The sequence below is a fragment of the Megalobrama amblycephala genome, linkage group LG8 (assembly GCF_018812025.1).
Source record: "Megalobrama amblycephala isolate DHTTF-2021 linkage group LG8, ASM1881202v1, whole genome shotgun sequence".
NCBI classification, from domain to species: domain Eukaryota; kingdom Metazoa; phylum Chordata; class Actinopteri; order Cypriniformes; family Xenocyprididae; genus Megalobrama; species Megalobrama amblycephala.
In genome coordinates, this window is record NC_063051.1 from 9,651,066 (window position 1) to 9,676,144 (window position 25,079).

The 25,079-nt window shown below is 39.4% G+C and overlaps 5 protein-coding genes across 5 annotated transcripts; all 5 read left to right on the forward strand.

Moving 5' to 3' along the window:
* The first annotated feature begins 110 nt into the window (after positions 1-110).
* Positions 111-1,881, forward strand: LOC125273610 (odorant receptor 131-2-like). The gene has a single exon (XM_048199139.1). It carries the CDS (start codon positions 365-367, stop codon positions 1,286-1,288), a length of 924 nt encoding a protein of 307 aa, XP_048055096.1. The 5' UTR covers positions 111-364; the 3' UTR covers positions 1,289-1,881.
* A 6,943-nt stretch (positions 1,882-8,824) lies between these two features.
* Positions 8,825-10,274, forward strand: LOC125273244 (odorant receptor 131-2-like). The gene has a single exon (XM_048198452.1). It carries the CDS (start codon positions 9,073-9,075, stop codon positions 9,994-9,996), a length of 924 nt encoding a protein of 307 aa, XP_048054409.1. The 5' UTR covers positions 8,825-9,072; the 3' UTR covers positions 9,997-10,274.
* A 5,611-nt stretch (positions 10,275-15,885) lies between these two features.
* LOC125273245 (odorant receptor 131-2-like) lies at positions 15,886-17,779 on the forward strand. The gene has a single exon (XM_048198453.1). The coding sequence runs from the start codon at positions 16,024-16,026 to the stop codon at positions 17,074-17,076; it is 1,053 nt and encodes a 350-aa protein (XP_048054410.1). The 5' UTR covers positions 15,886-16,023; the 3' UTR covers positions 17,077-17,779.
* Positions 17,780-17,886: 107 nt separating this feature from the next.
* LOC125273246 (odorant receptor 131-2-like) lies at positions 17,887-19,499 on the forward strand. Its single transcript, XM_048198454.1, has one exon. The coding sequence runs from the start codon at positions 18,321-18,323 to the stop codon at positions 19,272-19,274; it is 954 nt and encodes a 317-aa protein (XP_048054411.1). The 5' UTR covers positions 17,887-18,320; the 3' UTR covers positions 19,275-19,499.
* Positions 19,500-21,894: 2,395 nt separating this feature from the next.
* Positions 21,895-23,889, forward strand: LOC125273247 (odorant receptor 131-2-like). Its single transcript, XM_048198455.1, has 2 exons — positions 21,895-22,035; positions 22,136-23,889. Exon 2 carries the CDS (start codon positions 22,297-22,299, stop codon positions 23,230-23,232), a length of 936 nt encoding a protein of 311 aa, XP_048054412.1. The 5' UTR covers positions 21,895-22,035; positions 22,136-22,296; the 3' UTR covers positions 23,233-23,889.
* Positions 23,890-25,079: the final 1,190 nt, after the last annotated feature.

The window sequence follows — 25,079 nt, forward strand, 5'->3', positions numbered from 1 at the left end:
ATCTTAAAGAAGCTCATTAATTCAGCCCAAATCCTCAGTTGTTCAGTTTGCCCCTTAGAGAGCACAACAATTGCATCATCATAAGTATATACAGACTATCAAGCATTTATTAAGGTCAGGGCCCATAGCAATATGGCAGGTTAGATTATGCACTCTTTGTTTTACCGCAGTCTTAAAAAATGTGAATGGCTTTTCTCTTCAGATATAAATGATTAATTGTGCTTTTATAATTCTTATGTATAATCTATACTCTAAGTGAGATTGTAGAACATCATACTGATAATTGAATTGTTAATATTGAGTGTTGAGACCTTACAACATATAACCGGATTCTTCAGCTATTGAAGGTTTCAGGATCATAACAATGAACAGCACTGTTAAAGTGGATCAGTTTTATGACTTGTTCCTCAAGAACTTCATCAGTGTCGTCCTCGGCCTAATCATCAACTATATCAATGGAACATTTGTGATTGTCTACTTCAAAAATATCGTATTCTGCAGTGACCCAAGATACATTTTATACATCCATTTGGTAATCAATGACATGATTATGCTGTCAGTTTCTGTGGGCTTACAAGTTGCAACATATGTTTTGCGTATCTTCAATGCCTCTGTTTGTTGTGTTGTGCTACTTTTTCTTAGTACAGTCACCAAGAACTCGCCACTAAATCTGGCCTGCATGGCCATAGAGCGTTACATTGCCATTTGCAAGCCACTACATCACTCGCAAATATGTACAGTTCGGAGGACCCACATGCTCATCTGTTTCATATGGACTGTAGCAGCAGCGCCAGCTCTGAGTGATGTATTCATCACGTTATCAAATCGACCAGCAAGCTTTTTCTCGACTGCCGTTGTATGCCATATGGTGTTCATTTACAACACTTGGCAACACACAGTCAAAGATACTGTGGTGAATGTTGTGTATTTGTCGTTTGTATGGATTACGTTGATCGTCACCTACTTTAAGGTTTTTTCCGCAGCGAATGCTGCAAGTGCAGATCAAGTGTCTGCTAGAAAGGCCCGAAACACGATACTGCTGCACGGAGTTCAGCTCCTGCTGTGTATGATGTCCTATATCACCCCATTCATGAGTACAGCACTCGTAAATCTATTTCCTCAGAGTCCAGCAACTATTCTGTTTATTCTGTTTTTGTTGTCAAATGTTCTACCGAGGTTACTAAGCCCGCTGATCTACGGGTTAAGAGATAAACAATTTGCTGAGCATGTCAAAGTGTATTTTTGTCGCAAACAAGTAAGAAGGACACAGATTATACCAGTGAAGTAAACAAGGAAAATAATATTTTTTAATATTTATATTTGATATTTGGTCATATTAATTGATATTTGACACGTGATTTTTTTCACTCATGTGATTAATAAAGAAGAGATAATATGTGTGATACAAAGATCTGAAATACTTTGTTTAGACTAGATTACCTGTAAATTCTCTTAAGTTTCTTCAGGATGTTTGTTGGAATGTGTGCAAAATCAATCATTCAGACATCAACAGTGGCTTTTATTAGCACCTATACTGTATAGAAAATAAACTTACCAAATTCAAAGCCTATAAAGCATAAGTTTCTAGCCCATTTTGTGTGTTGTGTTGTGTTGTGTTAGTTTAATCACGTGGTTAGGGAGTAACTTTATTTTTTCTATCTCTAATGTATTTTGACTAAAGTGTTTTATAACGCTTATGGAGGTCAGTAAATGAAACTGTCTAACATAAATGTACTGTCAAATTTCAAAACACCAAAAGGCACTATAAAATTACAAAAAAGTTCATGTAGCCCAGTTCTGTTCACAAAGCACACGTTTGCCAAACAAGAAAGAGTTTGGATATGAAATACCGCTTTCATTCCCGTTTGAAACTGAACTTAAAGCTACAATATGTAATATTTTCACAGTCAAATATCCAAAAATCACTAGGCTAGTGTTATATATTTTGTCCAGCTGATGACTAACAATATCTCTAATGTTTTCAACTACTTGTAAATCATGAGGAAATCCCCATTCTAAACAGTGACACGGGGCAGTGCAGTCGCCTGTCAATGACGTCAGTTAGCCTTTGTTACTGCCTTTACTGACGTAGAAACCACATGACAACAGTATCGTGGACAAATGCGGAAGTAGTGTAGCGTCCAGCAAACCACTAGCTTGCTTCAAGCAGTTCCTTATTTACTTCTTGCACGTTTTATGGTGGATTGTGTTACTTATTTATGGAACATAATTACTGTTTACCGTCTGCCGCTGGTTCTGTCGACAAGGACAGCTCCCGTAAACGTAAGCGTACGGGCCAACCAAACGACCCAAGAAGAGTTTGGGACAAGAGGAGAGAAAGAGCGAGGACCAATATCGGTGTTGCATTTTCTAGATGGAGAGAGCTTCGCGACAGACTTCATTTAGAAAGAGAAGCCGATCTCGCTTGTGTTTTACTCGATAGGTGAGTTGATTCGTATCTTTACCGAAAACGTATGCCATTATAACGATCAACACGATTAGTATTATGGGGCATACACGCCAAACGCGGGGCATCGCGTCTCTAGACCCGCGCGAGGACGCGTCTGATCCATAGTGTGAATTTATTATTGATCTGAACACTTGAAACTGTGCTGTGTTATCACACCATCGAACTAGACAAACATTCTAACATCGATGACTAAAAATTTCGTTGTAAACCTTCCATTACTCGGGTCTAATTTAATATAATAAAACTATGACATCAAACACAACATTTATAAAACTTTACCTCATCCGTTAAATCCATGATTTATCTTTCCGTCTGATTGATGGCCATCAGCGGTTGGGTAGAAGACAACAAATCCCATCATTCCACGCACCTTCTTAGCGTCATCAAACCACGCGATTGTTATTGTTTTGGTAGTGCGCCCTCTAGTGGCAGATCCTACGACCTGTACCTTTAACCATAACACCCTCAAACCGGTGTTCTGAAATGAGGAAGCAAAGTCCTCAGCTTTTTATAAATCAAATGTAAATTCATGTCTGATACACTTAATGTTGTCAAATTTTCCTAGCTAAATAAACATTACTTACACTATCAAAAAAAGAAAGAAACCAAATACAATTCTATTTTGTATTTTTAAATTAACAGTGTAGGCTAATTAATGTCCTATTTATTAAAACCAAGTAATGTTACGTTGTGTATGCAGGAAGAAAAAGGCAGAAGGTGCAATCCAATAAACGGTTTAATAGTAAATTCAAAAACTCAGGCAAGGGAGAAAACACAACTTTACATAACGGACAACAACTGAAAGCCAGGGTACAACTTAAATAGGAAACAAAAAAGAGACTAACTGAGCAAGCTGGTAATGAATGAATCATTAGGTGACCGTGTCAACTAAGGAGTGACGACCGCTCGATCTATTACAAGAAGTGTTTGATAGTATGTATTTCTCTTTTGTCTTCTTGATTTTGCTTTAGACATACTGTAAGATCATGCAGACGGCCCGTGCGGCCTCCACCGACCAGGTGTTGTGCTCAACATACAGCGATTGTTTCCTGCGACTGAAGCAGATTTATATACTTTCACATGTAATCGCAGACTAAACGCAACTGGCTCTGACAGGATGCGATCAGTCATAAGTATCAATTTACATTCATAATCGGCCTTACAATCGTTAAGTGTGTGCGCGGCTTAAATGTGTTCCCGGCTTCAGGCCTCGGAGAGGCTTTTATTTAACAGAAATAAACAGAAAACATTCAAAAACAGAGAATAAAGTGTCCAAATAAACAGGGGATCTGGTGTTCTCATCGTGCCAGGGAAATGTGAAGGATGGGTAGTGAACCGATAGGATGGGTCCTGGTAAGTGGCGGGGTCCGTCGGCCGCACTCGCTTCTCTCTCTTCGGTCCAAGGCGCGAGGAGCAGCAGCTTCGGCACATCGGCTCGTCCTCTTTAAGCCTTGACAACTGAGGGGAATAGCGGCCCGGCATTCTAACCTGTCGGCAGCGTTACTCATGCTTCTCTATTCCGACCGCGGGTCTGGCGACACACGTCTATGGTGGTTCGGGAGTCCCTCCGCACTCCCTTCCTGGGACCATGCGGACATCAGCGTGCATGCATGGGGGGAAAGAGACCGGTCTCTCAAGGAGAGGCGTGCTGAGCATTTAACAGTGGTGGTAAAGATGCCTTCATTATTGTGGCGACCAGGGCGGGCGAGAGCCGTGAGGGAACGGCGAGAGTTAACGAGCTACACCTGGGAGGCACACCGGCCTTGAGTCTCTCACGGAGGAGCTCCGGGAGCATAAAAGGAGGAGCAACGACAGTGAAGGACGAGAGAGGACCAGGCCTGGACTTTATTTTATGTTTTATTATGTTTGTGTGGCATTACTTTTGTTTTGTTCTTTGTTTATTTTATTAAGGTTATTGTTTTAACGTTCGCAGGTTCCCGCCTCCCTCTTCCCGTATATACGAACTGTGTTACATTGGTGCCGAAAACCGGGAGGAAGGAGGGACATGCTGTCGGAGAGCCCTCGCTGCTGAGGGGGATCACGGTGCTGCGGAGTTCGGGCAGCGCTGGAGTGAAGACCGCGAGAGGCTGCCCGAGGCGGTGGTACTGGAGCCTTGCGAAAGGTGGGACGGAGACCCGGATGCCGTGCTCCTGGGACGAGGTGGGGTGGCTGCCGTCCAGGAGGGAGCGGAGGAGTCGCCGCCATCCGCCGTGGGCCGGAGCCTGCTGCCGTCCGCCGTGAAGGGGAGGAGCAGGGGACGGGGGACTCGCTGCCGGTTGCCCTCAGCCGGAGGAGCCATTGCCAGCCACCAGGAGGCGGTCGAGGATCGGGCCGTCCACCAAGCGTCCAGTGCCATCGCATGGCACTGTGAGGAAAAGCCTCTCGGCAGGCTGAGGACCGAGCGGCAGTGTGTCTGGGAACCGGACCCAGAATTTTTTTTCTTTCTTTTTCCTCTCTCCCCTCTCTCGTCCTGTCGCTCCCCTTGCTTCCGTCTCCTTTCTCTCGTCTCGTCTGTCCTTACCCCCAGGTGCTGCGGCCACCGAGACAGGCCCTGGGGGGGAGTAGAGCGCAGTCTCGGGAGTACCCCCCGGCCTGCGAGGGGCGATGGGGGTATGTGGCGACCAGGGCGGGCGAGAGCCGTGAGGGAACGGCACGGAGGAGCTCCGGGAGCATAAAAGGAGGAGCGACGACAGTGAAGGACGAGAGAGGACCAGGCCTGGACTTTATTTTATGTTTTATTATGTTTGTGTGGCTGGCAGACGTTTTTCGTTTTGTTCTTTGTTTATTTTATTAAAGATTACTGTTTTAACGTTCGCCGGTTCCCGCCTCCTTCTTCCCGTATATACGAACTGTGTTACAATTATCTTTAGGTGTGCCTTATTACACGGGTGTGCCCATAGACTGTAAAAAAAAAAATATGGACGTAGTGTCCATGACGTCTAAAGAGCAGATTTGAAGCGAAAATGAGGCCGCTGCCATCTTAGCAGCGCGTCACCGCACGTCACTCCCGGATACCTGAAAATGGGCAAAGAGGCGGGACGTGGTAGTAGCCCATGTGACTGGTTGCTGAAACCACGCCCACCTAGCTCGACGTGACCATGTTAGCAGGAGCTATCTTACTATCTAAAATATTAATAAAGATAACAAGCTATATCATTAGACAGTTCAAAGGTTTACTGTCAATCTACTGTGTTTTTATTTATTTTATTTTTTTTAATAAGATATAGATGCTCCAACACCAGTAATTAATTTGTGTGGGGTGTGCAAATAAAAACAAAATCAAACGGAACTTCATACCTTTATAATGAAATAGAAATCGCGAGATGAATCCAGATCCATGGCACTTGGGTAAAATGTCCATTGCAAAACAAAAAACAGTACTTTTTGTCCACGAAAGCGTTAAATCCATGATTGATATATTATCCATTGTTTGCATCACATTTCTTCTGAATGATCTGCTCTCAATCATCGTTCTTCAAGAAATAATGCAATCTGAGCAGCATTTATGTTGTAAAACTGTCTGTGATCGTATATCTCACAAACAAATGAGCTTGTGTCCAAAGTATTTTTTTCAAAATAGTGCAGCAGTTTTAGTTATAATATCGAAGCAGTGCTGTCGGAGTTTTATATCCTCCTGCTATTGTCATTGTAGTAAATCTCAGGAACTTTTAGCCAATGCCACGATCCAACAATGTGTGTTCTGTTTATCTTCCGCATGCGAGCACATCTACACAGACACACATCAGTCTCGACTATTAATGCAGCAAGCCATATTTTATAATTGTATAAAAAAAGAGAAAAAAAAGCATAAATACAGCTGAGATGCCAAATTCAGCGGCTGAAATTAGCTGCTGAGGTAACACGGCGGCTCGCAGACAGCAGCGGCATACCTGTCACTCAAGTGACCACGCCCTTAATTATGCAGAACTTTAAGGCTTAGTATAATTTAAACAGATGAGTAATAAAAAAAATTCACCCCTCTCAGAGTTGTCATGAAGGGCAAAATTAGCAGTATTGTAACGAAGGGAGACTCAGGCAGGGGATCCAAATGCAGCGTTTTATTAAAAGTGAGCGTGGTCGTACAAGCAGGGTCAAACAGGGGTAAACAGGAACAGCAAGGGACAGGCAGAATCATAGTCAGGGTACAGGCAAAGGATCGAGGCAGGCAGCGATGGGTCGTCAAATAGGAGTCAGGCAGAAACAGTAACAAAACAGGCAGACAGGGAATAAACGCTCAGAATTGTAACAATGTTAGCAAGACTTCGCGATGAGGTGGTGTGTGTGTAAGTCCTTTATAGTCCTGGTAATGAGCTGCAGCTGGGTGTGGTGATTAGTGATTAGTGTGAACATGTGACTGGCAGAGAGGATTGTGGGAAACGAAGTCCGGGAACTGACAGGAACAGACGGTGATCATGACAAGTATAGACCAAAACCACAATTTGAACCAGACTGTAAACATGTTTTTTTCTGCTGTAAACTTGGCCTTTTTAACATGGGACTCAATGAGATTCTGCTCCCTTTTGTAGCCTGTCCCTAGCAGCCAGTCGATGAATAGCAGTTTCAGTCACTTCCGTATTGGCTTCACGAGAAACTGGGTGAGGTTGCCGCTTGGATGTGCCTCTCTCTCTCACCCACTCCAGTCGGGAACCTGGCGAAGGGCGGCGATTTAAAGGATAGGGTGCCGCTGATAATAAGGGGGAGGCAGCTGTTCTGTCACAGCCTATAAGAAAAACACTTAATTGACAACATGTCCACAAATTCATGATTTTAAAGGGGACCTATAATGCCCCTTTTACAAGATGTAATATAAGTCTCTGGTGTCCCCAGAATGTGTCTGTGAAGTTTCAGCTCAAAACACCCCACAGATCATTTATTATAGTTTGTCGAATTTGCCCGTTTGGTCATTTTTGTGTGTGTCCCTTTAAATTGAAATGACCTGCTGCTCCCGGCCCCCTTTCCAGAAGAGGGCGGAGCTTTAACAGCTCATGCTTCGGTTGCTCAACAACAACAAAGCTGGAGAATCTCACGCAGCCAAAATGAGGATTGTCAGTAACGGTGTTCAGCCTTACATTGTTCAAACCTGAGTCGACACTGATGGAGAGACTCAGGAAGAAGTTACAACTTTTAGAATGAAACTGGACATTTCTGAATGGTTAGCAGATAAATTTATGTAGATTCTGTGGAGTTGATTCAACTCATCGACTAGCATGTGCTGTCATGTTAATCTTTTGTGCAATCTTTTTGTGTCGTTGAATCGACCCTCGTTTGTGAAGCAGTCCGGTGTAAAATGACGGCATGATAACAACACTACTTTAACAACTCTTCCTCTTCTCTAAAGCAGCCCAACATGGCCTCATTCCCTTTGTTGTGTGTTCCCGGGGGCAGGGTTTATGTAAATTTTCAGGAAGAAGCTCGTTGTTGTCCCTACCAGCCCATAAACAGAGAATTCTTGAAAAGAAAATATCTCCCTTTGCATTGAACTTTAAGTGTCATAACTTTGCAGATGTTGTTTATGCTCAAACAGCAACATTACACACTAACTAAAGTTAAAAAAGTGAAACCATAATCAACCACCCCTTTAAGTTAAAATTTATATATGTATATGTACTTGTATATGAGCAAAGTTTATTGCTATGTTAGTTACTATGTGATTTCACCAAGTACAGCATGTTCCTGGATCAATATCTTAGATTTTTTACGTCATCTGGAACAACATACCAATCAACCGATTTGAGGGACAAGTTTACAGTTTATGTCCAGATAAGGCTTAAAACCAGGGTCAGGTGCTTCTACATCAGTGTTATTCACCCATCATTTCCCTCTGATTTTAGGTATAAATTATGGGCAGGGGTAGGATAGGGTTAGGACTAAATTTTCAGACAGGATTGTTGTTCTAGGATCAACAAGATATGTTGATTTAGGAACATGTCTTGGCAAAATCTCAGTGACCGTCTTCTTCTATTAAAGTCTATTAAAGTTTTTTTACCATTTACTTAAATAGGCCTGCGGTGTAACAAATTAATTTTAAAAGTACAAATATTCCATGTAGTTTCTCAAGTAATATGAGACACAATACATTACATGTACATTTATGCATGTATCCAAAGTGACTTACAAAAGCAATCCTCAAAGAGACAACAATAATCATGATATAAAATACAGCTTACAATATGCACATTAGTAAATCAACTGTTTCAGTAGCTTAAATTAATGCAAAAAATACATAGACAGGGCATGCAATTCTTGATCAAGCTCACATCATCTTAAAGAAGCTCATTAATTCAGCCCAAATCCTCAGTTGTTCAGTTTGCCCCTTAGAGAGCACAACAATTGCATCATCATAAGTATATACAGACTATCAAGCATTTATTTAAGGTCAGGGCCCATAGCAATATGGCAGGTTAGATTATGCACTCTTTGTTTTACTGCAGTCTTAAAAAATGTGAATGTCTTTTCTCTTCAGATATAAATGATTAATTGTGCTTTTATAATTCTTATGTATAATCTGAGACCTTATAACATATGTCAGTGTACTTACATAAGTGGATAAGTAGCTTAACCACTAGGATTCTTCAGCTATTGCAGGTAACAGGATCATAACAATGAACAGCACCGTTCCAGTGGATCAGTTTTATGACATGCTTATCAAGAACTTCATCAGTGTCGTCCTCGGCCTAATCATCAACTATATCAATGGAACATTTGTGATTGTCTTCTTCAAAGATATCATGTTCTTCAGTGACCCAAGATACATTTTATACATCCATTTGGTAATCAATGACATGATTATGCTGTCAGTTTCTGTGGGCTTACAAGTTGCAACATATGTTTTGCGTATCTTCAATGCCTCTGTTTGTTGTGTTGTGCTACTTTTTCTTAGTACAGTCACCAAGAACTCTCCACTAAATCTGGCCTGCATGGCCATAGAGCGTTACATTGCCATTTGCAAGCCACTACATCACTCGCAAATATGTACAGTTCGGAGGACCCACATGCTCATCTGTTTCATATGGACTGTAGCAGCAGCGCCAGCTCTGAGTGATGTATTCATCACGTTATCAAATCGACCAGCAAGCTTTTTCTCGACTGCCATTTTATGCCACATGTTGTACATTTACAACACTTGGCAACACACAGTCAAAGATACTGTGGTGAATGTTGTGTATTTGTCGTTTGTATGGATTACGTTGATCGTCACCTACTTTAAGGTTTTTTCCGCAGCGAATGCTGCAAGTGCAGATCAAGTGTCTGCTAAAAAGGCCCGAAACACGATACTGCTGCACGGAGTTCAGCTCCTGCTGTGTATGATGTCCTATATCACCCCATTCATGAGTACAGCACTTGTAGATCTATTTCCTCAGAGTCGAACAAATATTCTGTTCATTCTGTTTTTGTTGTCAAATGTTCTACCGAGGTTACTAAGCCCGCTGATCTACGGGTTAAGAGATAAACAATTTGTTGAGCGTGTCAAAGTGTATTTTTGTTGCAAACAAGTAAGAAGGACACAGATTATGCCAGTAAAGTAAACTAGGAAAAGAACATATTTAATATTTATATTTGATATTTGGTCATATTATATAAGTGATATTTGATAAGTGATTTTTTTTTACTCATGTGAAAAAAAATAAAGGATATATAATATAGATCTGAAATACTTTGTTTAGACTATATAACCCATAAATTCTCTGAAGTTTCTTCAGGATTTTGTTGAAATGTGTGCAAAATCACTCATTCAAATGTCAACAATGGCTTTTATTAGCACATGTACTGTATAGAAAATAAACTTAACAAATTCAAAGCCTAAGCATGCGTTTGTAGACCATTTTCTGTGATGTATTTGTTTAATCTCTTGGTTAACATAGGGAGTAACTTTATTTTTTTATCTCTCATGTGTTTTGAAAGAAAATATAATTATGAAACTGTCTAACATAAATGGACTGTCAAATTTCAAAACAACAAAAGCACTCTAAAATTTATTACAAAAAAATCCATGAAGCAATTTAACTACATTTAAAAAAGTCTTGCACATAGGTGACATCTAGTTGGGTATTAAGACATGCTGTAATTATTGCTGTAAATTATTGTACATTGTTAGTTCATGAAACCTCTACGTTTGAATACATTATAACATTAGATTTTTTGTTGATGGAATCTTATTGTTAGAATTACTGTTAAATTATTACTGACACTGGCACTTTAAGAGACTCCTGACGTCAGTCAGTTTGACGTATGTTATGGTGTGCCTGCAATGAGAATGTGCGGAATGATAATAAGATATATAATAGATACAGGAAATTTCAGGAGAATATAAGTTTTTTTTTTTTTTTTTTTTTTTTTTTTTTAGATTTATATGTGTATGTATGTATATGTTTATATATATGTATATATGGAGATACAGATATAGATATATAATCCTTCCCATTGTCACTTCACACTCCAGTTCAGTTGGTGGCGGCAATGCACCAAAAGTTGGCTTGCCCACCGCCAATAAACATCACAAGAAAAAGTAGAAGAGAATGTGCACAGGTTTTCAAGGATAGCTAGAAGAATATTTTGCCCGCGAACATTCATTTACTGAGGAAGTCATTTACTTGACGTTGGGGTTCGATGGCTTTGAATTTTCAAGATACAGTTTAGTATATTTGTGAGAGGCAACTTGTTCCATTTAATATTAAAGGTGCCCTCGAATGAAAAATTGAATTTATCTTGGCATTGTTAAATAACAAGAGTTCAGTACATGGAAATGACATACAGTGAGTCTCAAACTCCATTGTTTCCTCCTTCTTATATAAATCTCATTTGTTTAAAAGACCTCCGAAGAACAGGCGAATCTCAACATAACACCGACTGTTACGTAACAGTCGGGGTGTACGCCCCAATATTTGCATATGTCAGCCCACGTTTCCAACATTATAAAAGGCATTAGACAAGGGCAGCCAGTATTAAAGGTGCCCAAGAACGTTCTTTCACAAGATGTAATATAAGTCTAAGGTGTCTCCTGAATGTGTCTGTGAAGTTTCAGCTCAAAATACCCCATAGATTTTTTTTAATTAATTTTTTTAACTGCCTATTTTGGGGCATCATTAACAATGCACTGATTTACACTCGGCGCCGCCCCCTTAAATCGCGTGCTCCTTGCCACACCAGCTGTCGACTATATTACAGCGCATTTACAAAGTTCACACAGCTAATATAACCCTCAAATGGATCTTTACAAGATGTTCGTCATGCATGCTGCATGCATGCTTCGAATTATGTGAGTAAAGTATTTATTTGGATGTTAAAGTTTTATTCTGAGTGAATTTGAGGCTGTCCTCCGTGGGTAACGGCTATTGCTACCATAGACATCATATGATGTCTATGATTGCTACACTGTTGGAGAGATTTATAAAGAATGAAGTTGTGTTTATGCATTATACAGACTACAAGTGTTTAAAAAATGAAAATAGCGGCGGCTCTTGTCTCCGTGAATACAGTAAGAAACAATGGTAACTTTAACCTCATTTAACAGTACATTAGCAACATGCTAATGAAACTTTTAGAAAGACAATTTACAAATATCAGTAAAAATATCATGCTATCATGGATTATGTCAGTTATTATTGCTCCATCTGCCATTTTTCGCTGTTGTTCTTGCTTACCTAGTCTGATGATTCGGCTGTGTGCAGCTCCAGACGTTAACTGGCTGCCCTTGTCTAACGCCTTTTATAATGTTGGGAACATCATGGGCTGGCATTATGCAAATATTGGGGCGTACACCCCGTCTGTTACGTAACAGTCGGTGTTATGTTGAGATTCGCCTGTTCTTCGGAGGTCGTTTAAACAAATGAGATTTATATAAGAAGGAGGAAACAATGGAGTTTGAGACTCACTGTATGTCTTTTCCATGTACTGAACTCTTGTTATTTAACTATGCCAAGGTAAATTCAATTTTTGAATCAATGGCACCTTTAACGTCTGGATCTGTACACAACCAAATCATCAGACTGGGTAAGCAAGCAAGAACAATAGCGAAAAATGGCAGATGGAGCAATAATAACTGACATGATCCATGATAACATGATATTTTTTGTGATATTTGTAAACTGTCTTTCTAAATGTTTCATTAGCATGTTGCTAATGTACTGTTAAATGTGGTTAAAGTTACCATCGGTTATTACTGTTTTCACGGAGACAAGAGAGCCGTCGCTATTTTCATTTTTAAACACTTGCAGTCTGTATAATGCATAAACACAACTTCATTCTTTATAAATCTCTCCAACAGAGTAGCATTAGCCGTTAGCCACGGAGCATAGCCTCAAATTCATTCAGAATCAAATGTAAACAATATAACAGTATACAATACTCATATAATCCGACACATGCATGCCGCATGCATGACGAACACTTTGTAAAGATCCATTTTGAGGGTTATATTAGCTGTGTAAACTTTGTTAAGGCACTGTTCAAGGCAAGCGCAAGCTCTGTGGGCATGGACCACGGGATTTAAAGGGGCCGCAGCATAAAATCGGCGCGTTTATAATGATGCCCCAAAATAGGCAGTTAAAAAAATTAATAAAAAAAAATCTATGGGGTATTTTGATCTGACACAGAGGGGACACCTTAGACTTATATTACATCTTTTAAAAACATAATCTAGGGCACCTTTAATGTTATTGTTTAAATATTAAATATATATAAATCTAATCAAATGGAAGACGTTCCGGTGGAAAAGAGTGACTGGATCAAAATTCTTCGCAAGGCACAGCTCATATCTCCGTGAGTAACCAGAAACCAACATGAGAAAACGCAACACACACAAGACAAGTATGTATGCAGTCCTAAGTGACAATATTTGTCTAGTGCAGTTCTGTTCACAAAATACATGTTTGCCAAACAAAAAAGTTTGGACAAAATATGGCTTTCATTCCCATTTGAAACTGAACTTAACTGTAACACCCTCAAACCAGTGGCATGCAGTGTTCTGAAATGAGGTCCACTATTACTTTGGTTCCTGGGTCGGAACCAAAGTAATCTACGAGTCCGATCTCTGATCGGACTCGGAGATCACCCGGCCGTGTTTAGAGTCAGCCATTTTTCCTATTCCTATTGTGTGCAACAGTAATACAAACAAACTTCAAATCTCAGAAACTGCTTGCAGGCTTGCACACTCACATTTAAATAATATATTTCAAATCAGCAACAAAATCTGAGATGAACTATCACATGAATGTTTTCTATGATGCTCAAAAATGCTACAAGGGAGAAGGCTACTATAGGTAAGACAAAATGTTTTATTTTTGCAACTTTGTTTATTGACTTATTAATAGCCATTTGCTGTGGAATAGACCTATGTGCCAGTCGGGTCCGGTAGGGTCTGTGTCTTCCCGGCCGGGTTCGGGTCCAGCTTTCAAATAATAGATGGGTCCGCGTTGGTTCCAGGTAGTACATTTATGGCATTTCTCTGCTCTGAACGGGTCCGGGTCCAACTTTTAAAATAATAGTCAGGTCCGGGACTGTCATGGTTCCAGTCATTCCCGGACTACATTTCCCACAGTCCTCCCTGGCAATCACCTGCACTCACTTCAGTAATCAGTAATCACCACACCCAACTGCAGCACATTATCTGGACTATTTAAGCCACTCACATCCTGTCATACTTTGCGAGGTCTTGTTAACTCTTGTTACATTTCTGAGCGTTCATCATTCTTGTTTGTCTGCATGTTTCTGATCCTGTCTGTTCCCCGTGTACGATTCTCTGCTGCCTGCCCTTTGGACCTTTTGCTCTGTTTTGGATTTACGATTGTTATCTGCCAGCCCTGACCCATTGCATGTTCCTCGACTACGATTCTGCCTGCTCTCTGCCATACCTGTTTGCCAATGTTTGACCATTGCCTGTTTTACTACGAACATTGTTTAATAAAAGCTTGCTCATGGATCCTACGTCATGTCCCGTCTTGTTACAGGGACGATTTCATGTAGCACATTTATGGGTCTCTTTGGGTTGAAGACCTCTAGCTGCCATGACGAGATGAGACTCTGGAATGGCGGCCATGACGAGACGAGACTCTGGAATGGTGGCCATGATGGAACAAGGTTCTGGAATGGTGGCCATTTTGGGACAAGACTCCCCACACAGCAGGAGACTCCTATGCGAATCCACATTCAAGTCGCCAAAGCCGCGTGACTGTCACATTCATTTTGGCACCGCCCAGAGGATCAGCTCTGTCTCCTCTGCGGCGCCGTAAATTCTACTGTCAATCAGCGGATCCTGAGCGGACCCATTTCGGATCCGTGGACGCGCACGCGCCTTTACTGTGACGGTTGTATCAATTTGCGGGTCCCAAACGGACCCACCGTGGAGGTAAGGTTTTAATCGCGGATGCAGAGCGGATGCAGCGCGGAGCCACGGCGGGTCCGTGATCCGCCTTCGTTGCGGATCTGTCACTGCGCGCAAGTTGACGCCGACACGGGTCCGTTCACGGATATGGTCCGGAAGCCGCGATACCTCCGCAGCGGATTCTTTTGCTGTGTGGGTCTGGAATGGTGGCGGCCTTGGAAGAGACTCTGGAAGGGCGATGGCCATCTTGAAACGAGACTCTGGAAGGGCGGCCTGCGGGCTAGCATGTGATGAGGCCTGCGTTTTCACTGGGCTGAGGACTGGGATGGTCTTAAGCGCTGACCTGACAGATGCCCATTCAATGTTCAGTAGCCTACTGTCCGGGAGTCTCTCCTGTCTTATGGTGTTTTTCATGCGTGTTTTCAGTCGGCGCAAGCAATAACATTTTCTTTCACACGATGCGATGTTCATCAGCACAGTCAAGAATAACTTAAAGACATTGGCAACGTTTACTAGATGTGGACTAGCTTTGACTCTCTGAACAGTGAGTTTTTCTTGCTTGTGCCCTGAACAAGCCATTCATGTGGACTTGGATCTCACTCATAAATTGACAAGGTTAACGGAGGCCGTTTGGAACGGTCTGTTAGACTCATGGCCCTCGAGGTCCGTGCGAAATTTGAAAGGAATGGCGCTATCGTGTTTTACAGCTTATATATTGCACTGTGTTTCACACATACACACAATATTCATATCATATGTTAGATCTAATCGTTCTGCACAATTTGCCTCAAGAAACACTACTGTCAATCAAATTGTTTGTTAAATATTTGAGATTATTTAAAGAAACTACCTTTGTGAACTAGTTAATTAAAGCTGAAAAGGAGGCACCATCATTTCCAATGTATTCCTGTTTTATGTCTGTCTCAATATCACCAGCACGCTCGCTCTTTCTCCCTCTCTCTCTCTCCCTCCCCACTCCTTTCTTTCTCCCTCACTGACTCCTCTTCCTCATCTAAAGTATTTAAACCTGTCAGTTTTTACATCTCGAGGCAAATCAGTTGACTATGCAAGGTGAAAAGGTAAGCGCTCTTTTTTTTTTTTAACACATACTTTGTAATATGTTGTATTTTGCAATTCATTTGTTGCTAATAGCTTCTCACTCTTAAATATTCTGTTAAAAGTGTATCTGTTTTATTTTCAGATTAGATGACACGAATTTTCATCTTACTGCTTGATGGACTTCAGAAAGTTGTGGACATCATTTGGAGGAAAAAAAACAACAACTAAAAAGCCAAGAAAAAGTATTTTCACACATAAGAGTCACAGAACTTTATGCCAGTGCAAAAGAATAATGAATTCTACAATGTTTCAGTACACCACAGAAGACAGATATGCAGAAGCTTTTGCAAAAAATTTCACCACTGTTCTTGTCGGGGTCATGGTTAACTGCATCAATGGAATATTTGTTTTCACGTTCTTCAAGAGTTCAATTTTCTACAATGATCCGAGATATATATTATATATTCACATGGTTATCAATGATATGCTCATGGTTTTTTTCAGTGTAAGTCTTCTTGTGATGGCTTATGCATGGCCAAAAGTTCCTGTTCCGTTCTGTGTCACACTGCTAATAATAGCCTCAACAACTCATAAGAACACTCCTCTGACTTTGGCCGGTATGGCCGTTGAGCGTTACATCGCCATCTGCAAACCACTGCATCACCATCAGATTTGCACAGTGCGCAGGACCTACATCCTTATCACTCTGATATGGGGTGTAGGAGTTTTACCTGGATTGGCTGACTTGATTCTTCTGTTAATTGTTCGTCCTTTATCTGTTTTTACAACAAGTAGTCTCTGTAGTACAACTAATGTGTATAGCACGCCGTACCATGAAGACCAGAGCAAACTTACACATGGTATTTATACATCTATTGTGTGGGTAATTCTTGTATACACATACTGTCGAGTGCTGATTGCGGCCAGAAGGGCCACCGCTGATAAATCCTCAGCAAAAAAGGCCCAAAACACCATCCTGTTACATGGAGTACAGCTTCTGCTCTGTATGCTGTCCAACATTACCCCTATTATAGACAAGATTTATGGCCAACTTGTACCTACTCTACGGTCAAAAATCACCTTTTTCAATTATCTTCTTACAAACTTATTACCACGACTACTTAGCCCCCTTATTTATGGTGTTCGAGATAAACATTTTTGGAAATACATGAAAGGACTTTTTTCGTGTAGGTTACTTAATGTAAAAGTTGAATCAACCAAGCAGTGAGCTAAAAAGGTATCATCATTTAAGCATCATTAGTAATTATTTTCTTATTCTAAGCAAAAAAACAAAAACAAAAAACATTTTTAAAAAGTGCTATTCTCTTAGTCATTCTGATTTTGTAATTATTTCTGGGCAAAGTAGAAGGTGTGAAAAGTGTTAAAGAATATTAAAAATCACGTTTGTAGCATTTAAAAGACTGTTGTACATTTTACAAATAAACAAGCATTGTCTCTCAAAAAAATACTTGTTTTATGGAATATATCAATTGTGAAATTATGTCTGAGTGGCTTTATTTCTTATTTTACTGTAGGCTATCTCTATCCTTTTTTTCTTTTTTTTGGATACATAAAAATTAGTTTATTCATAATTTATTGTATGGCCTCCAATAGTGGATGTCAGGAATTATGTTTTCATTTGCAAAGCAAAATGTTTCAGGGCAAGTTTTCTTCCCTGTAACACTTAAAACATAAATAAAACCGTTTAATATTTTATTCTTGGATGCACACTGTATACATATGTCTTAATAGTCTGATTAAATACACAATTTGTATGCAATACACATTATGGTGCGACCATTACAGAAATACCTAACTTGACAAAATATAAACTTGTCAAAGTTTCAGCTATATGTGTTCTTTACACAGGACAAAAAGTATCTTTCTTGTAAAATATCAGTGGCCACTGTGCTGTGAAGATTCGCCTAACATTTTCCCAAAATGTTTATTGATAATCTGTTTGAAAACAATTGATAATAAAAATAATATGCTTAATTCTTCTCTCATATAATTTTTTTTCTCATTTACCTTAGGAAATTTAATTCCAAACATAAGTGGCTTCATATTGAAGTGTAGATTGTTCATCAGTTTTATTAATATGGTAGAGTAGCCATAGTAAACCATAGTAAGAAAAAAAAAAAAAAATCAGGGTATACCAAAATCTCTTGCTCACTCAATGTCTCTCCACCTTCCGCCCCTCCCTCGCTTTTTCTCTTTTCAGATGTGTATATAAACTGGTCAGTTCACTTCTGGAGTGAAGTACACTGAATTAAGCAAACTGTTTCTTTACTTAGATTTACAATAACAGATCTGTATTGCATGCTCTACAAAAACCATATCCTTTGTATTTTTATATCAGGTGACACACCTGATATCTTTGAGCTATCAAGTTTCATTGATGTCTTACAGGGAAAACGAGCCACAACAAAAGAAGAAGAAAATTCCTAACAGGATTTTGCATCACTGAATTGTATGAAGTGCACAAGGACAATGAACTCTACAATGCTTCAAAATAGTGCTCAAGACAAAATTCTGGATGCTTTTGTTAGAAATTTGGTCCTTGTTCTCGTTGGGATCACAATTAACTCGATCAACGGAGTGTTTGTGTTTACATTCTTCAAGAGTTCAATTTTCTATAATGATCCGAGATATATATTATATATTCACTTGGTTATCAATGATATGCTCATGGTTGGCCTCAGTGTAATTCTTTCTGTGATGGCTTATGCATGGCAAAATGTACCTCTTCCATTCTGTGTTATACTGCTAATAATAGCTGACGCAACTCATAAGAACACTCCTCTGACTTTGGCCGGAATGGCTGTTGAGCGTTACATCGCCATCTGCAAACCACTGCATCACCATCAGATTTGCACAGTGCGCAGGACCTACATCCTTATCACTCTGATATGGGGTGTAGGAGTTATACCTGGTTTGACTGACTTGATTGTCATTTTAATTGTACGTCCTTTATCTATCTTTACAACAGGTCTTGTTTGTAGCTCAACAAAGGTGTATAACACGCCATACCATGAAGAACTGAGCAAAGTTATGTCTGGGCTTTATTCATCTGTTGTGTGGGTAATTCTTGTATTCACATATTGTCAAGTGCTGATTGCGGCCAGAAGGGTCTCCGCTGATAAAACTTCAGCAAAAAAGGCCCAGAGCACCATCCTGTTACATGGAGCACAGCTTCTGCTCTGTATGCTGTCCTACATTGCTAGTATCATAGACAAGATTTCTGCTCAATTTTTATTGGCTGATCGGACAAAAGTGCCCTTTATTAATTATCTTTTAACAAACTTATTACCACGACTGCTTACCCCACTGATTTATGGTGTTCGAGATAAACTTTTTTACAGTCACATGAAGGGGCATTTTGGATGTAAATTACTAATTGTAAGGGTTGAATCAACCAAACAATGAGCAAACCAAACAATGCCTCTCAATCTTGCCTGTTTTCCCCCTCTTTATTTACTCTCTGCTGAAAAACAATGCTATTTTTTTAAGAAGTTCTTGAATATTAGACCTCATTGGTAATATATTTTTAGTGCAATCATAAATTATGAAATAAAAAGCATCAATATATTGTTTAAATCAAACTGTGGTTATAATATACATTAATAGAGATATATTTGAAGAGTTTGGTTCCAAAACGCTATAAATCCATTTTGGTTCATTTGAGTAAAAATGTGAGTAAAAGTGACAGTGACAATAAATGCAAATAAATGCTGTTCATTGAACTTTCTATTCATCAAAGAATCCAGAAAAAAATGATCATGGTTTCCACAAGCAAATCATCAAATCATGCTATAAATTCAGCTTTGATCACAGGAATAAATTACATTTTAAAGTATATTCACACAGAAAACAGCTATTTATATTTGTTATAATATTTTGCAATATTACTGTTTTTACTGTATTTTTTGACTAAGTAGTCTAAATGCAGTCTTGGCGAGCATAAGAGACTTCTTTCAAAAACATTAAAATGGTTGCATTATTCATATACTTTATTGTCAATAAATACCTTGAGATGGCTTGAAAAACACACATAAACCATATCTTGTCGCAATCGTGTTAATAGAGTACATCAGGGATGACGTGTTTTTGTAGGCCAACCCGGAAGTTACTGGTGCACGGGTTCCCTTAATCGAAAGCCTATGCATTTTTCCCATAGACTTTTGGAAAATTGCAAAAAAATAAGCTCTGTGTTTAACAAAGGGTTATGACACTTGCACGTTTTGTCTGTCAAGATAATCTTTACAAGTTAACACAAAATGTATACATTTTGAAGCCTAAATAAAGTCGTCAGATATGAAAAGCTAACAGTAGGCTATAAACGGACTACAGCACACCATGGTTGTGGATCAACGTCACCACCACCAAGCTTCCCAAACTTTATTTAGAAAACAACTTTATTTAAAAACATGCTCACTGATTATGATCTGCACTGTGTATGACTACTTATACTACTTATCAGCACCACCATTACTGTTTACAATGCGTGGAATGGTGCGCTGTGAAATGTAAGTGTATTGCACTTAGATGAATGATTTGCAACACTTGATGCAAAGGTTAGACTTGATCCTATATGGCATAATTCCTGTAACTACAATTGTAGAGTGTGGCACTAGCAATGCCAAAGGTCTTCTTTCCTGGGAACACAGATAATAATAATTACAAATCACTGAAATTGACTTTGCATTAAATTGTGTAAAGTGAATGAATGTAAATAAAAAGATACTGCCAAGCTTGTCAAATTGACAAAATTACTGTTCTTTAGCCATCAATGAATTGAAGGCAACAGGACTTCTTAAATAATCATTAAATGTTTTACACAACTTTTGACATGATGGCGCCAGGCACGACGTAAGTGTTTTTTGCTAGTTTCAGGCTGACGCAGTTAGATTATCATTTTTACGTCCTGCAGCACATTGTTTAAATAGCAAATGAATTTGCGCCCATTTGTGCGACCATGGGCATGCTGGTCTGAAAACGAGGTGTGTTCAGGCACATTGCTGGCTCATTACTATATTGAGGCAACTGAAATAGACTGTGCCATTGACCAACTGAAACCTGGTCTAAACCCAATGGCGCAATATTTGTTTTGTTATTTAAAGAGTGCGTTAGTAATATGCGCCTATATGTGTTTGCATAACGCACATAATACTTATTACACACGCAGGGATGCGCAGCGATACAATTTTCAGTGATAAACCCTCACAATAGGTGCGTTTATATGGAGCATTGTAATCGGTTTAAAAGTCCAATCCGAATGAAAATGCTTCATATAAATGCCTCAATCGGAATAAAAAATGCCCAAACCGAATGATGCCGAACCGGTGGGATAAACCTTCCTAAAAACCGAACAAAATAAAAATTCTGCCACATAAACACGTTAAACCGATTACTTTGTGTCATCACGTCAAGAGGCCAGGGGTCGTCAGAATGCACAAAGGTGGAGGCAAAATCAAACTGGAGTAAAACTGAAACAACACATTTATTAAATACACTGGAGGAACTCAGTGTATCATTACTACGGACCTTCAACCACACGCTTCTGCTTTTCTGGGAGGGAGGGATGGGTAGTATTGAGATGCTCCTTCGAATTGCACAGCCACCAAAAAGGTCAGATTCCTGTGCCTGTCTTTTCCTCATACCTTCTAGCAGTAATTCAAATTCACGCTGTTGCTTGATTAAGAGCAACACTTTACATAAAAAAAAAAATGCGCACATAAGATATAATGGAACTCCATGTTGTCGGTAATAAAAGGCGGCAAACAGGACATAAGCTAATGTCCGCATGTCACAAAGTCATTCCGATTGAAAGCGCCGGCACATGTTAACACCTTAGCGAATTCGATAATGTCTCATGTAAACAGTCCACCAAATCTTTCAATCGGAATGACAAAAAATTGTACATGTAAATGTGGCTAATGACTGTTTTGTTAATAACCCTCTGTCGTTTCGACTCTCTGTGGGCAGGGACACAAAAATGCGGAAGTATAATCAATAGTTTTCATGAAAGCCCAGGAGCTATCAAAGTGCTTGCACCATGCATTCTTTCTGCCTCCCTCCCTTTCTCTCTCATGCTTTTTTTTCACCCCCCTCTTTTACATCTTAAATGAGCATATAAACTTGTCCGTTTACATCTGGAGCAAAACAATTTACTAAGCAAACTGTGAAGGTAAGTTGTTCACTCTTTCAGCAATGTGTTTAATTTTGTTCCTCATATAATTGATAACCCGCTAAATGTTTCTCATTTAATTTTCATTTCAAATCTTCAGGATAAAGAAGATCGGATTTCAGCTTGATGTACTTTGGACAGCCATCAAGATCTTTTAAAGGAAAAGAAGAGCGACAACAACAAGAGTCAAAAATCTTACTTCAAAAGAAAAAAGGATTTTCACTTGCATTAAACTGCATTTGACACCAGTGCAAAAGCACAATGAACTCTACAATGCTTTTATATAATCTACAGGAAAGATATGCAGATGCTTTTGCAAAAAATTTTACCATCGTTTTGCTTGCAGTCATAATTATCTCCATTAATGGAGTGTTTGTTCTCATTTTTTTTAGGAGTTCAATTTTCTACAATGATCCGAGATATATTTTATATATTCACTTGGTTATCAATGATATGCTCATGGTTTGCTTCAGTGTAATTCTTTTTGTGATGACTTTTGCATGGCAAACTGTACCTCTTCCATTCTGTGTTATACTGCTAATAATAGCAGCGACAACTCATAAGAACACTCCTCTGACTTTGGCCGGTATGGCAGTTGAGCGTTACATCGCCATCTGCAAACCACTGCATCACCATCAGATTTGCACAGTGCGCAGGACCTACATCCTTATCACTCTGATATGGGGTGTAGGAGTTATACCTGGATTGGCTGACTTGATTCTCCTTTCAATTGTTCGTCCTTTATCTATCTTAACAACAGGTACTTTCTGTAGTTCGGCAGTTCTTTATAACACAGTGTATAATGGAGAACTAACCAAATTTATGAATGGGCTATATACATCTGTTGTGTGGGTAATTCTTTTATTCACGTATTGTCGAGTGCTGATTGCGGCCAGAAGGGCCTCCACTGATAAATCCTCAGCAAAAAAGGCCCAAAACACCATCCTGTTACATGGAGCACAGCTTCTGCTCTGTATGCTGTCCTACATTACTGCTGTCATAGACAAGATGTTTGTCCCACTTGCACCAGTCGATCGGGCAAGACTAACCTTTTTAAATTATCTTCTAACAAACATATTGCCACGACTGCTTACTCCCCTGATTTATGGTGTTCGCGATAAGCATTTTTACAAACACATGAAGGCACTTTTTTCATGCAGATTATTCTTTGTAAAAATTGAATCAATCAAACAATGAGCAAAAAAGGCAACATTACTCCTGTGTTAGACAAAATTTTCTTCTACTTGTAACTGATCAGCAGAAATAAATTGTCTTCTTCAATTATCTTATTACAAACATTGTACCAAGACTTCTTACACCACTGATTTATGGTGTTCAGGATAAACATTTTTAGAATCATGTTAAGGAACTTTTTTCATGTAAATTACCTATTGTAAATTTTGACACAACCAAAGAATGAGCAAAAATGACTTTTGCTGGTTTGTTTTCTTTTTTTTTTTTTAATTCTGCATTTTAGATAGACCAATTTACTGATAATATCCATCTTTATTAATGCTTAAATACTGTATGTAAAATTGCATTAAGCCTGTAGCTCAGCTAGTAGAGTGTGATTATTATGATTACAGGGGCAAATTATTGATTAATAAAGACTTAAGATTTTTAAACTAATATATTTTGACATTTGCATCACATAACCAGTTTCATATGTATGGCTTCTATAATAAGCTCAGTAGGTCACTTGGTACAGCATTGCACTTGTGATCCAGAACGCTTGTGTACGATATCTGAGTCATGAAAAAAAGCTCAAAGACTTGTAAAAGCAAATGCTATTTTTCTCACATTTACTTTTGTTTACACTGTTGGTTAGGTTAGGTTTATGGTATGGTTAGTGTATGTGGTACGTTATTTTCAAATGCGATAAAATAAACCTTTTAGTGTTACTCATGGGACATTTCATTTCCGATCTACCATGATATATAGGTGCTACAACATCCAACTAGGGTTTGAAATGAACACCGATGATAACAACTGCAGGTGAAATTAACTGTAGTGGGTAATACATGTCTACTCACTATAGCCAGTGTGAATTCTTTATGCTTGTCTTATTGTCCAGAATTTATCTCATTAATGTATTGGGTTATAGGAAACACGCATTATACGGTATGACGCAGATACGATTCAAGCGTAAGTGGCATGTTTTACGCAAGTGGAGTTTCACTCATGTGCAGCATCCTTAAGTGCAAGTTTAAGTTATTGACGATGCATATCATGATTCTATGTTTAATGCAGAAGATTTCTGTATGTGTTGCAACTATTTCTGGCATTAAGCCAGTTACTGCATTTTGCGATCTGTGTATTTAATCATTTCATCACATCTAACACTTGCGCTATCGCAGCTAGCACAGTTACCCATGAACTTTCAGTAATGTTAAAAATTTACAGTTACAGTATCTCACAGAACTGAGTACACCCCTCACATTATGGTAAATATTTTATTATATCTTTTCATGTGACAGCACTGAAGAAATGACACTTTGCTACAATGTAAAGTAGAGAGTGTACAGCTTGTATAACAGTGTAAATTTGCTGTCCCCTCAAAATAACTCAACACACAGCATTCAATGTCTAAAACGCTGGCCACAAAAGTGTGTACACCCTTAAGTGAAAATGTCCAAATTGGGCCCAAAGTGTCAATGTTTTGTGTGGCCACCATTATTTTCCAGCACTGCCTTAACCCTCTTGGGCATGGAGTTCACCAGAGCTTCACAGGTTGCCACTAGAGTCCTCTTCCACTCCTCCATGGCAATATCACAGAGCTGGTGGATGTTAGAGACCTTGCGCTCCTACACCTTCCATTTGAGGATGCCCCACAGATGCTCAATAAGGTTTAGGTACCCTCAGCTTCTTTAGCAAAGCAGTGGTCGTCTTGGAGGTGTGTTTGGGCTCGTTATCATGTTGGAATACTGCCCTGCGGCCCAGTCTCCGGAGGGAGGGGATCATGCTCTGCACATTCATGGTTCCCTCAATGAACTGTAGCTCCCCAGTGCCAGCAGCACTCATGCAGCCCCAGACCATGACACTCC